This window comes from Rhynchophorus ferrugineus, unplaced genomic scaffold, assembly GCF_030347505.1.
Source record: "Rhynchophorus ferrugineus isolate W39M unplaced genomic scaffold, kcgeb_rfMv2 rfM1, whole genome shotgun sequence".
NCBI lineage: Eukaryota > Metazoa > Arthropoda > Insecta > Coleoptera > Curculionidae > Rhynchophorus > Rhynchophorus ferrugineus.
Window position 1 is genome coordinate 14,340,667 of NW_027472580.1, and position 15,066 is coordinate 14,355,732.

Here is a 15,066-nt window from a genome sequence, read left to right on the forward strand (position 1 = left end):
TTAGTTTTGAAGTACGTAGACAGTATGTAACATAAATTGAATTAAAAATCAACATTTTATTGGGATTGACGTTTTTATATTATAACAATGATTACTTTTAATAGTTAATAAATAGTTTAGTATGTGATATATTAATGCTGTTTTTAACTGGTCAATTTGTTAATATACTAGGAATGTGAATGTGAGGGTTTAACGATACATTATGTGGCTTATATTACTATATTATATTGGACATTTCTGTCTAAGGAATTAACAAATATTCGTATTCGTCTTCACATTTGCAATATTGGTACCTTCGAAAAGATATATAAACTTTTTAGCAAAATAAGGTATTTTTTTATTATTTAAGTATTATATTGTTACTAGTCGTTTTCTTTATGATACTCCTCACTACACCACACTACACAAGATCAGATGGTTTGCTTCTTTTGAGTCTGTGTCCTGCTCTGGTGGTATCCAAAAGTTACAATACTTCCGTATTCTCATGAGAATAGAGTCTTTCCTCAAGCCCCCTTGTAATTCTTTTGATTTCTTTACTGTGGGTATCTGAAGGTCTCGATGTAGGTAGTCAGTCTAGTACTTGGGTCCGCCGACAATACTTCTCAGGACATTATTTTGAAAAAATTGAATTTTGTTATTGTTATTTGAATATGTTACTCTTTGCAGAACATCCCCATAATTGAACTCCGTATGTTCATGTAGGTTTCAGTATTATATATATAATAATAGTGCAATTTATTATGTACTGATAATTGTGATTTTCTTCCAATTAGCCAATACGTTTTCCTATATTTCAATTCCAGTTCTTTTCCTTTCTTCTTTATATGTTCGTTACAGAGAAGTGTTACATCAAGATTCATTCCGAGATATTTAGCGTTGTTGCTGATCTGACTGTACGTGAACTGCACATGCATAGATTTACTTTCGTCAATTTTTATTTTCCAAGCTTGTGTCCAATTATTTATGTTGTCATTTGCTTGTTGTAATTTTCTTGAGGCTTCTTCAATATTGTCTACGACAGCTATAAGCGCAGTATCATCAGTAAATGTAGCCATCGTAATATTCTCCATTTGTGGTATATTACAAGTGTAGAGTAGAAAAACAATTGGTCCCAGTACACTATCTTGTGGTTCATGCCAAACCTTATGGAAGGCTTGTGCTACATCTAAGAATATGACTGAGCACACTTTTTTACGTTCGTATGCCTTTTCAATAACATCTGTTATTCTCTGAATCTGGTTCATTGTTGAATGCTTGTCAATACTCGTAAGTTCTGAGTATTGAAGCTCATTCGATGAGTTGACAGTTTAACATCATGTTTGCTTTACACCTGTACCTTAAGCTTCACATTTCACTTTTTCTCTTGATATTTACCATTATTATTTTGAACCATTATGGCCGGTCTTATCGAACACATCTGCATTTAGCACTACACATTTTCTATCATCCTATGTTAGTAGCAAAATCACAGAACAAATATCAGGTCACTCCTCTCTTCACATTGCCAACTGCAGTAACAGTTAATTTTAGCATTTTCAACCAATAAGTCTTACAAGTAACGGTGAAGCATTAGAAGTTGACGTGAAATTTATATTCCTTCGAATGAAACATCAAAGGCAATAAATACTGTTAATAAATAATATCAAATTGAGTTAATTAAAAATTGTTTAATATTTAATGAAATTGCTAATTGATTAAAAGGCGTTGATGATCAAAATACATCCAAGCACCCAATACTTTGGAAAATATATAATCATATTGGGTTCTTTTAATATCTTAAAGTCTTTTTTTACCAACGAGGTTTTATCTGGACTGGGCCTACCGTTTAACGTGGGATCCGAACTGGCGAGTGACCAACTTATAAATCATCCCAGAAGACATCCGGTCTTACCCAACCTAGATACTAGCGTGATTGGGATTATATTCCTTTTCGGATATTACACTCTTGCCTAGGACAATCACAAATAACATATTAAATAATCACAAACATACATTTATGACCATGTCCCAGCAGGATTCGAACCCGCGACTTCGCAACAGTAGGTGGACCGTTCTGTCGCCTTTATCACAGCACCAAACAAGCCGGTTTTGAGATTTATTGTTTTATTGTGTTTAAAGCTAATTTTATATTATTTGTAGAAATTATTTTAAGAATTAATTGATATTACAGTTCTTACAACTGTAGGATTTCGTGTTATTAAATTATTTTGCTGGAATGATTAAAATATTTTTTATTTGGGTTCTTAATTGTTATGATCGAATGATTTATGGGATAATCAATATGAATCGTCATATAAATTACTTCAAGAGAAATAATTACGGTCATCGTAAAAATTAACCATAATCTTTGTCGTTTGCTATCACTAAATTATTCTTAGCCAACAGTAATCCTGTGGGTTATCGATAAGGTTACAGTATATTTACTTTATATGCGTTAAGAATGTCTTTATGTATGAAATAAAAATAAAAGTAATTTATTGTTTATTAAGTATTTGGTTTAAAATGGACACCATATGTTGGATAATTTTGATATAGTGGTTATTAATATGTAACGATTATTGTGAAACATTGTACAATAAATTAAAAAGCTGATAAAAGTTTGCATCCTATTTAAATATAAAAGTGCTATTGGGAGCATTATTAGAAGCAAAATAAATCAACAAATTGATAAAAATATTATTTAAAACTAGCTAATATTTTCTTCCACTTCTCAAGAAAATTTCGAAGACTATCATAAAAATATATCTTGTCTTTCAAGACTAGGATATATTTTATGGTGTTTATAAAAGTAAACAGAGGGAACCTGCCAAATTATGATACGTTATGCTCAAAGTACTTTTAGACAGATTAGCAATTGATGACTTAATTATATCAACATGTTTATATGCGATGACAGAGATCTAAAAGAAAGGAAAAAGGCTGCCATATGAATTGATAGAAAATTATATTGTGGAGTAGCTTTATTGCTTACCAAGACAGAAATATTTTGTGATTAGGGATGAAAAATTGAGTTGCTATGTCAATCCTAAGTGCAAAAAGCATGGATTAGTATAGAAGAGACACATAGACAAGGAGCTGGATATTTGTAACCATAAAGTCTTGCTATGTATATCGTGGGATTAGTAAGGTGTGTTGTATGACGAGCTTTGAATAAATTGAAAGACTTATTGTTGGGAAAATGACTATCAATTACAAGTAAGAGAGGCAAAGTCATCTCCTTGTATAACAATGCTCGTCCACAAAATGCTCGATTGAGAGTTGTGAAGGATACACTGTTGCAGCTCAAATGAGAAGTTGTGCCGCACCAGATATCATATCATATCAATATCATGCTTTTAATACAGTGTTGATTGACATGTTGTGAGAAAGATGGGAAAAGTGTAATAAATACGAGATAAGATATGTCACTGGTGGCAAAACTTGCTACACGTTAAGAGAAATGTATTAGTGAGTGAGAGACAGTGACTATGCTGAATTTTAAATATATTAAATATATCGATGGAAAATATTTTAATATTTTGAGGTGAAGAAATCATCAGAATACATGTAAGAATATAACATCATATAGGCAAATCACTTTGTCATAGTTCATAATGAGACCTTGAAATGATGAAAGTTAATATTGATAAATATATTATTTTTCCATTTGGGATTATGGTAAAATATCAATTTTTCGTCCTCAGTTGCAGTTTGTTATTAAAACCATTTAATATACTTGGCTGCAAGTTGAAAAATTACCTTTCAATATATGTATACACATCAATATTCACTAAACTTTATTTAGGACTACACTGTTTATAATGACTCTGTAAGTTCATAATGTTGGTTACCCAGGTCTAGGTCTGACATCACTCGAATTATATTTCTTAAGGCCAAACTTATCGACTACAAATTTATCGCGTAAAACATTATCACCATAGAATTCTCAAAGAATAACATGCGCTTGAGATATTTTTTTTATCAGTTAAAATACGAAACTAACTAATTGCAAATATTTCTGAATTACTTTTTCTTTTACAGATATGTCACGAGGGGACTCATGGGTTGGCAGAGTGTGTTGCTCGATACCCAACAGCGAGAGTTGTCGAAGAGCTTGTGCTACGGGTACCCCTGATGATGACTTGTCACGAAGTTGTCGAAAAAGCGATGAGATTGCATTTTTCAGCTGCATCCATAAACAGGAAAAAGGGGAGGATTGTTGTGGCAATGCTAAATCTATGGAATGTAGAGAAGTGTGCAGGTAATTGGTAAAGATTATAAATTATCGTGTATGAAAAATAATGCGTTTATTCTGATTTTGTAGAGACATTTTTCGTAGCCAAATAACACCGACCAAATACCAAAGACAGAAATTGAAAGAAGAATGCGAAGAAAGAAGTTCTAAAGTGGTGGAATGTGTCAAAGATCTCGTCAAAATTACCCCTGTTGAAAATTCAATCAAACGTATGTAGATAACTTGATTTTAAATTTATTTACTTATTTATTTGAATTGTTTACCTATTAATATTATTATATTATGATTAATTGATGAATAAAATGGGGTTTAAAACATTTCATCAATATATTCTTGTTACTCACCCTTTAATTTTTTTTTAAAATTAATTAATCTAACATTAAATGTATATATATATATATATATATATATATATATATATATATATATATATATATATATATATATAAGCTAGAGCAGGATATTTTAGAAAAGAATGTATTAACCTTGACATCAGGAAACAAGACTTTTGTTTCGTTTGTAAATTTAATCAAATCATGTCTACTGTAAATGTTATAAATAAAAGCAACGTATAAAAAAATTCATTAAAATATTACACAAAATTAAAACAAAATAACCAAAGATATCTTATAAGATTTCAAACTTAGGTATAAAACTAAAAGCAATAAATTTGTTAGTTTTTTTTTTGTTTTCATACATGCGAACATAGTTGTGAAGTCGTTTAACTTCCCTTTCTATGTCATTGTTTTTCTATGGCGATACTCTTTTTAGATATATGGAAAATGTTGTAGCTTTCAATAGTCCGAAATAATTGATACATTAACGATTTTTTTAAATATTTCAATCTATATATATAAATATCTTTTCCAATATGGTCCATGTAATGTTATTTCATTTTAACTGAGCAATATATATATATATATATATATATATATATATATATATATATATATATATATATATATATATATATATATAAGCTAGAGCAGGATATTTTAGAAAAGAATGTATTAACCTTGACATCAGGAAACAAGACTTTTGTTTCGTTTGTAAATTTAATCAAATCATGTCTACTGTAAATGTTATAAATAAAAACAACGTATAAAAAAATTCATTAAAATAATACACAAAATTAAAAAAACAAATAACCAAAGATATGTTATAAAATTTCAAACTTATGTATCAAACCAAGAGCAGTTAGTTAGTTTTTTTTTGTTTTCATACATGGGACATAGTTGTGAAGTAGTTTAACTTACCTTTCTATGTCTTTGTTTTTCTATGGCGATACTCTTTTTAGATATATGGAAAATTTTGTAGCTTTCAGTAGTTCGAAATAATTGATACATTAACGATTTTTTTAAATATTTCAATCTATATATATAAATATCTTTTCCAATATGGTCCATGTAATGTTATTTCATTTTAACTGAGCAATATATATATATATATATATATATATATATATATATATATATATATATCGCATCATTTAGACAAAAGAAATGTTGTCAAAATGTACTATATTACATGATTGACATATTATTATTATTTTGTGTGTTTATGAGATAATTGATGAATGAAACATTATGCGTAACTTAAAATACGCATGCCATAACTCAACATTTTCGTTCTCATTATTAGCTCTTCTGTTTGACGCTGTTTCGGTAGATAGATGAATATTTTTACTAATATAGCAATTTGTTGTATAGAAAATCTATAAAAATCTATAAAAAAATAACTCAATTAATTTTTTTTTCATTTTTATCTTCGAGTAATAAAATCTTGTATAAGCTAGATATAATAAATTGATTTTTTTATTAGGTTTACTGTACAGGAAATGTGTTTAACCCGCTTGAACTTCGTGTTTTAGATATGCACTGCTGCGATAAATCAAATAACATTAAATGTAGAGAAGCCTGCAGAGCAGTATTATCGAAAACGACAACTATTCAGGAAATTTATGACAGTCTGATGTTGAACGGATGTGGAGCGCCGTTACCACAGGTTTGTATATTTTGTGTATGATCACATTTTTTTAATATGTAATATTTTATGATCGGATTTAAAATGAAATAATACGTTCCATATTAATTTTGTGGGTTATTTATCACAATGTCCTAGACCAAAACTGGCTGGCAAACCTCTGATAAACATATCAATGTCAATTTTTATCGAATTCGCGTTAATAATAGTGATGCTATTAACTCTTATCTTGTGTATTTTTCAGTGGTCAATGACTTACTGTTTTGAGATGAGTTTACTTGTGCTTTACTGATAATTTTCTTATATTGTACTGTGGGCCCGATTTCACAAGTTCTGGCCAAAATTCTGTAACTTTCGGAATCAAATGAAAATATAGTTTCTATTAACGAGTAATTCACCGGTATTCCTGTGGGCCCATCCGATCCTGCGCATGTGCATATTTACCAAAATGTAGATTACAGTGTATACTTGATGGTATACTTTAATAAATATACAAACACTTTGATTCATTCTAAGTCTTTTTGGAGTCATCGGGGCAGTAAAGTTAAATTATAATTTTTTAGTAACGATATATTGATATTTTTGAAATCCTTAAAGCATCTTTTACTGAAAACTGTTATTTCAAAGTAATTCGCTCTGACCAATCTGACTTAAAAACGAAAGTTTTGATGTCTATGACAAGGAACAGCTAGGTGGACCAAACAGGTCAAAGACAGGGAACTGCAATATATATTGGATTTATTGCTTTGCACTTAGTAAATCAACTGTTTGTAGATGCCTATATTCGAATGGAAAGATCCAAAATGAGAGACATTTGCTACTATACGATCTGATTGAAGATATTATTTGGAACTAATTCAACATCGTGGTTTCATTGCTTCTATGCCAAGAAGAAGAGGGTTATTTTGCGGGGTATTATAATTGATTAGTCCAAGAGAATCAACCCCATCGAGACCAAGATGGAATATTCATAATTATAAAGTATTGATTTACGTATGGTGGCATCAGCAAGGTGTATTTTATTAGGATCTGTTAAAGTTGAATGAAACTGTTACTGCAGATATTTACCGAATGTCAATTAATCATATTGAATGACGTATTGTTGCAGAAAAGACCAGTGGTAGCGAATAACACACACAGTCACCCTCCTGCATGACAACGCAAGACTTAGCTTTCAAACAGTTTGGAAATGCGAAAATAGATCGATAAATGGATCGTTACCAATCAATATTGTTATTTGAATCGGTATCGTCAAGTTGTCAGAAAAAAAACTGGAAAAAAATTGCAGAAAATTATTGAAAATATATTTTCTAATACATATTGAACTAATTTTTCTCAATAAATGCGATTTTATAGTGAGAAGATAATCATGAATGTATACAAGCACTTTATGTGTGAAATATGTATGGGTAACTTTTGTAAGTAAAAATTATTTCAGTATCGTCAGTAACCTGATTATATAACACCAGATATCTTCTAGGATTGTTTCTGAATTGAACGTTCGTTAGTTGGCCGGGTTAGAAAGTTTTAGATTGAAGGAATATTTTTGAATATGTGCATGAGTGCTTTATATTTCTCTACTTTCTGCACGCTATTAGTTTTTGCTGAGTTTTCATTCATAATTTCCGTTTCAAAAACATTCCATTTCTATAATAACATTTAAGAAGTGCAATCTTTCTAATGTAATATGTGTAAAATAAATAAAGGTTTTGAATAAAGTAGTATGATACCATTAAGATGCTCCATTTTTCTTGGTATCTTTTCTCCATCACTTTAATGTCCTGGTAATATCATTCACCTTAACCTTCACTCACATCTCCCAGATTTTCCAGAATGTAGTTGAAGTAGGAATGAAGAAAATATCCCTTTAGTATCATAGACTTCCAACGATTGCTATAAGCTATAGCTTATAAACCTAAACATCTTTTTTTATGGGCTTCTTAAAAGCAATCCACCCTTCTTTTTGAGGATCCATCATGGTGGTGATGAATTCCGGGTCAGTGATAAGAGACCTGTTCCTGAGAGACCTGGAAACTTTGCAAGTGTGAACTTAAAATAATTATTTAATTATTACATTGTTACTAGTCGTTTCCGACTAACCTACAATTTGTCTTTATGATAAATTAAATCTCATCGGCGCTATCTCAGTCTGTGATAAAATAATGTATATACATGTTGCTGCAATATTTTTATTATATGCAGCTCACTATACAACACTACACAAGATCAGATGGTTTGATTCTTTTGAGTCTGTGTCCTGTTCTGGTGGTATCCAAAAGCTGCAATACTTCAATATTCTCATGAGAATGGAGTCTTTCCTCATGGGTGGGTACTTGAAGGTCTCGATGTAGGTAATCAGTCCTATAGAATTTTGGTGCGCCCACAATACCTCTCAGGACTTTGTTCTGAAAAATTGGTATACTCTTTATGTTACTCTTTGCAAAACATCCCCATAATTGAACTCCGTATATCCATATAGGTTTCAGTATTATCAGTATTATTATGTACTCATAATTATAATTTGCTCCTAATTAGCCAGTACATTTTGCTATATTTCAATTCCAGTTCTATTTTCTCTTCTTTATAAGTTCCTTCTAGCGAGGTTTTGCATCAAGATTCATTCCGATATATTTAGCGTTGTTGCTATATGGAATGATAGTGTTAATTAATGCTATTGATGCTTGTACAGTCTGATTGAAGGTGAACTGCAGATGTACAGATTTACTTTCATTAATTTTTATTTTCCAAGCTATCTGGAAAGTAGCTAAAATATTAATGATACTTAAACCAGGAAAAATACCAGAAGATGTGACCTCCTACCGACCTATAAGTTTATTATCAATAAACTCGAAAGTTTTCGAGAAATTATACATAAAAAAGCTAAACTATATAATAGAAAAAAGAAAAATTATTCCAGAACATCAGTTTGGCTTTCGCAATTAGCATGGGACTATAGAACACGTGCATATATTTTTAAACAAAATAAACGCTAACCTAAATGCCAATAGATATTGTTCGGCTGCTTTCCTAGACATATCTCAGGCTTTTGACAAAGTATGGCATACGGGCTTGCAGGTTAAACTAAAGAAACTTCTCCCTCATCCGGACTATCAGCTACTAAAATCGTATCTCACTGACATACATTTCATTGTAAATCAAGGCGATGAACATACCGAATTAAATCCCATATATTCAGGAGTTCCGCAAGGTAGTGTACTGGGTCCAGTACTGTATCTTCTGTATACGGCTGATCTGCCCACCATAAAAATAACTACTGTGGCAACATATGCAGACGATACAGCAATCTCAGCATCCCATGAAGATCCAGTCACAGCATCAATAAACCTACAAACCCACCTGGAGCAAATACAAATATGGTTGAAGACATGGCGTATTAAAGCCAATGAATCAAAATCCACGCATATAACGTTTACGCTGCGTAGAAGAACATGTCCACCAGTGAACATCAATCATCGTCAACTCCAGCAGAGCATGTTAGATATCTTGGTATGCATTTAGATCGACGCCTAACCTGGAAGAAGTACATACTCTCTAAACGGAAACAACTGGGACTAAAATTATATCAAATGTATTGGCTCATTGGGCGCAAATCCAAGTTATCATTAGATAACAAGGTATTGCTGTATGAATCTATACTCAAGCCCATTTGGACATATGGAATTCAACTATGGGGTACCGCTAGCAAATCTAATATATCCATCATTCAACGGTTCCAAAATAAGGTGTTGCGTGCCATTGTTGATGCTCCGTACTATATTTCAAATAAAGTGATACAACGCGATATTCCTCTAGAACCTATAACGAGTGTTTGTGTGAAGTACTTCGAAAGAGTGTCAGTGCATCCCAATGTACTCGCTAATCAGCTAAATATGCGACGTGATAGTGAAGTGCGTAGACTAAAACGTTTAACACCACTTGATCTAATTACTGGACATATGTAGACTTTAGAATAAGCATTAGAATAAGACTAATTAATTAAGATAATATTTTATACAGAAGATTGTATATATAATATAGACAGAAGAAATACTTATTGCCAATAGGGCAGATTGTGAACTGACGAAGAGTAATAAAAAAAATTCCAAGCTTGTCTCCAATTACTTATGTCACTTGCGGTTTTAATTTTCGTGAAGCTTCTTCGCTATTGTCTCCGACAGCTATAATCGCAGTATCATGAGCAAATGCAGCTATCCTAATATTCTCTATTTGTGGTATATCACAAGTGTATAGTAGATAAAGTATTGGCCCCAGTACACTTCCTTTAATAGTACCTTTAGTAGTTTAGTAGTACACCTGCTTTAGCTTCTTTTGTTGTAAAGTAAGCTTCTTCTTGATTGACTCTAAAAATTCTGGTTGTAATGTACGATTTTAATGGTTCGGTGTGTTGTTTTGGTAACATTTCCTGTAGTTTATGAACAATGCCTTTATACCAAATCTTATCGAAGGACTGTGCTACATCTAAGAATATAGCTGAGCATACTTTTTTACTTTCGTAGGCTTTTCCATTAATATATGTTATTCTATGGACCAAACCAAACTGGTGTATTGGTATTAGGTTTGTTCTCTCTATGGTTACTGAAAGTGAATTTACAATCCCAACTTTATCTGTAGCGGCAGTAAATGAATTTTATGTGAAGGCACCAATGTTTCATAAAATACGTTATTTTCACCATCTTTCCTTCTTGAAATTGCCGCACACCTTTTAACCATGGTTTTCATATTATAATTAGCAACATACCAATTTGGTAAGAAATTTTTGGAAATATTCTTCAAAGTTAGAGGAAGAAAAGCTTAAAAGCAGAATTGCTCTAACTCTTCTTTTTAATGAATCTATGAATAGACGCCATTGTGCATCCTGGAATTGTTTCCATATTATCTTCGTTTTCAGCATACTAAAATACATAGAAATCTGTTGAAAGACATCTATAAACAGTACTTCTTGTTGCAGACCTGTTGTGTAATTGTAACAGTTTTAACTTGTTTTAATATGAACTATTTAGCTTAGAGATTGGCGGATGGAAGATATAAGTCAAGTAATTGCAAGAACTAGCGCGTTTTAATGTTTCCCTATAAATTCTCATTTGTCTTAAAACTACTGGGAATGTCTGTAAGGCATATTAAACTGAGTTATTTTGCATGCGAATTGCGGTACTAAATACAGTATAATTGACGGCGGATCCCACTATAATTTTCGTCGATAATTAGTATATTTAAATTCATGGCGGTTCTCATGACACTAAAATGATTACCAATTCTATTTCAAGCGGAAGCGATGGGCAATATATCAGGTTTTTTAGTAAATATTTTAAATTATAAATCTCGGATTATTTATGGCCATTCTTGTATTTTTTATTTTCATAAGATCATTTTGTAATAGCGATAATTTATAGCTATTAATCTACGGACCGGGATTATATCTATATTTTTAGCTTTTATATTTCTAGGCGTATCAAATGTTTTAGATGAATTCGTAGTAAACATTTGTTTTTACAGCAGAATAAAAAACTTTTGAAAGACGAGACATAAATTAGAATTTTTTTATTTTATTTCCATGTAATTCCTTCATTATTGCTAAAATGTATATACTAATTTAGGTGGTTAAAATACACTGGTTACAAAACTAATAATATACATATATTTTTTGTTGATACTTCTGTTTGGTTCTCAACAATTTTTAGATTAATAATTTTAATATTTTATTTTTTCTGAACAATATTAGCATTTCATTGAATTGTTGAATGCTTGGTGAACTGTTGACAACTATAAATCCAAGTCCATTGTAGATAGAAAATTCAAATGCAGGGGTTCAAGGATTTCAAGGATCAGTAATACGGGAGAACAAGAATGTCGGCGGAGAAAAATATCGATATGTTGTTATTCTAAATCATTTCTAAATTCTAAATCAGAAAAAATATCGATATTTTAAGAGAAATATATATAAAATAACGATATTAAAAATATTAAGCGGAATATTGAAAATATCGATATTTTTTCAACTTTAAAATAAATAGCGATATTTTTAGTAAATCTTTAAAATTAAGCGCTACTATTTTTAATAAACCTGTAATTTAGATATTTAATACAACTTAAAAAAATTAAAACTAAAACTACATTTATATCGTTGAAACAAAAGCGAATATTTGGGATAGGACGGAGTAACATCCGCATAGGTCTCTAAAGGTATTCAAAGTAATGAATCTGGCAAACTTAATTTCAAGAGCTCAATCATTTAAATCGATACTTAACATTCTTATTAATAGATATCACGGCTCAAAATAAATGAAAGTAACTAATATACAGATTTTAGTCACGTTAACTCCGGATTGGTGGCAGTGGTATTTACTAACATATTTAGAAATTTTCCCCAGTCATAATGTTTTCTAATATCTTCCCAAAACCAATAAGAAGTGTTAACAACTACTTTTTGTGGTTGTATTCGGTCGGCGAATGGAGGTAAGACGAAATGAAACAGTGGTATTTACATTATGTGACCGTTATTTAGTGGCAATATAAAAAATGTAGAAAATACAACATAGATAAAACGGATGGCAGCGGTGTTACCTGGTGACGTGGCTTGGGCAATCGATGGTGGCACGTCTGAACCAAACGGTGGTCGGTTACTGAATTATTGGAAATACCCTTCAATAACATCCCAAATAAACGTCTCGGGGTTGCCAGCTATTCGTTATCGTGTTGTAGTTGGCGCTGCTGGCACCCCGTCCGTTTTCAACATCTGGTATTATATTTCTGGGTACTTTGTTGACTGTTATTCCACGATCCAAAATTGGACATGCCTGAAGGTCGCTACAACTTCAATAAATTTTAAGGAGCAGTAAAGAATGTATATATATATATATATATATATATATATATATATATATATATATATATTTGAGTGAAGCAACCTTTCGATAATTATTTATGTAGTAATTAAAATTACGCGTCCGTAGTTGATATGAGCAGGCAGCGCGTCGGCCAGGTCCAAAGAAAACAAAACTTAAAACATTTATTTATATATTTTGTGTCACCCATCTGACGGCTATCACTAGGAACTTGAGTTAGACGTATTTCCTTTTGTTGGAATTTACTTCTTTGTAGCGCAATTCTAAAATTCTTCAAGAATTTCGTTTGAAGGCCGGAATCGCCAAAAAACGGCCGCATTTGAGGAAAACGAAAGTTCTGCCTCACCAAGATTTTGCACCGTGTCACAAGTCAGTGAAAGCGATGGCAATATCCATGAATTGGGCTTTGAATTGCGTCCTCATCCACCGTATTCTCCAGGTCTGGCCACAAGCGACTATTTCCTGTTCTCAGATCTTAAAATTGTGCTCGCCGGGAAGAAATTTTCGTCGAATGAAGAGGTGATCGATGAAACTGACGCCTATTTTGAAGCAAAGAACAAATCATACTACAAAAATGGTATCGAAAAGTTGGAGGGTCGCTATAATCAGTGTATCACCCTTGAAAGGAATTATGTTGAAATAAAAAAACTAATTTTAGCAAAAAAATGTATTTTACTATGGAAGGCTGGAAACTTTTCAATTGACCTGTTATATATACTTTAACCGTGCCAAATTTCACGCCTCCAGGTGCCTTCGTTTTCCTCGAAAAGGGAAATTAATACATTATTTTTAATAACAAATATCTTTTTAACTAGGTTCAATATTTTTCAAAATGTAATAACATAAGAATAATTTTTTCCTTTCATTTCTCAAGCATGACATAACATACCTTATAATCAGTTGTCTGATATCGATTCTATTATATTGCAGACATACTTTTGGCAGTGTTTTCTTCGCCATTCCACGCTCGAGCCAAACACGGAAACATCGATGGAAAAATCGAGAATAGAACGAGTGGGCATGGACAGCGCCAAATGGCACTGTTGTCAGCGTGCCAATTCGAGCGAGTGCAGCAGGTTGTGTTCAAAGGCCTTTATGAAATATTGGGATAAGAGCGGCGATGATTTCCATGATAAATGTTTGAATAACATCAACGAGGAAGCGTTAAGGAACTGTATAGATGAAGGTAGGTGTGAAATGTTTATTACTTAATGTTTATACACCTATAGCCTGTTTAAAGTTATTTTGTACATACGTCATCTAAATTTGTGACGTCAAAGCGTCGCAATGTTGCAAACATGTTATCAAATATAATTTATTTTAACATTACAGTACATCTAAAATCCACAGTTAATAGCCATAATAGTTTATAGGTGAGAGTTCTAACCTCATATGACTATTGACACCGGACGACTTTGACAGGCTCATTCGTTTACGTGTTCGAAAAAATCTGACAGTATGGTGTCTCTTTTTAACTAGAATAAAATGAGAAGGAAAATATTGTCTGATTATAAAAGGAATTTACAAATTGCGGCAGGCAATACATTAATAATTTTGATGACGTATGTACAAAAAAACTTTGAATCACTACATAGTATAAAACAAAGTCGCCTTTTCTGTCCCTATATCCATATGTGCGCTTAAATCTTTAAAACTACGCAACGGATTTTGATGCGGTTTTTTTCAATAGATAGAGTGATTCAAGAGGAAGGTTTATGTGTATAATACATGCATAATATACTAAGGCAACATTGCTAATTTTAGAGGTTTCTAACGTGATGTCGTAAATGAACCTATTTTTTAGGCTTATTTAGCAATTAGCAAAAACGCTGCCTAACCCTACGAGTTAGATCAAATTAATGTACTACAGTATTGTACACCATAAAAAGGTCTACAAAAAAGTCCGCGATGGTATATGTTTATCTTTTAGGGATAACCCACATTAACCATTTTTATTGTTTACTTTTTACGTGAGAAAATGGCTTA

The 15,066-nt window shown here is 31.6% G+C and overlaps 1 protein-coding gene across 1 annotated transcript in view; it reads left to right on the forward strand.

The window, feature by feature from the left end:
- Positions 1-15,066, forward strand: part of Reck (Reversion-inducing-cysteine-rich protein with kazal motifs) — a 164,840-nt gene that overhangs the window by 127,473 nt on the left and 22,301 nt on the right. Inside the window, exons 5-8 of the mRNA XM_076401879.1 lie at positions 4,021-4,240; positions 4,304-4,443; positions 6,105-6,238; positions 14,011-14,266. Of these exons, the coding sequence (XP_076257994.1) occupies positions 4,021-4,240; positions 4,304-4,443; positions 6,105-6,238; positions 14,011-14,266 (750 nt within the window). The remainder of the gene's footprint in view (positions 1-4,020; positions 4,241-4,303; positions 4,444-6,104; positions 6,239-14,010; positions 14,267-15,066) is intronic.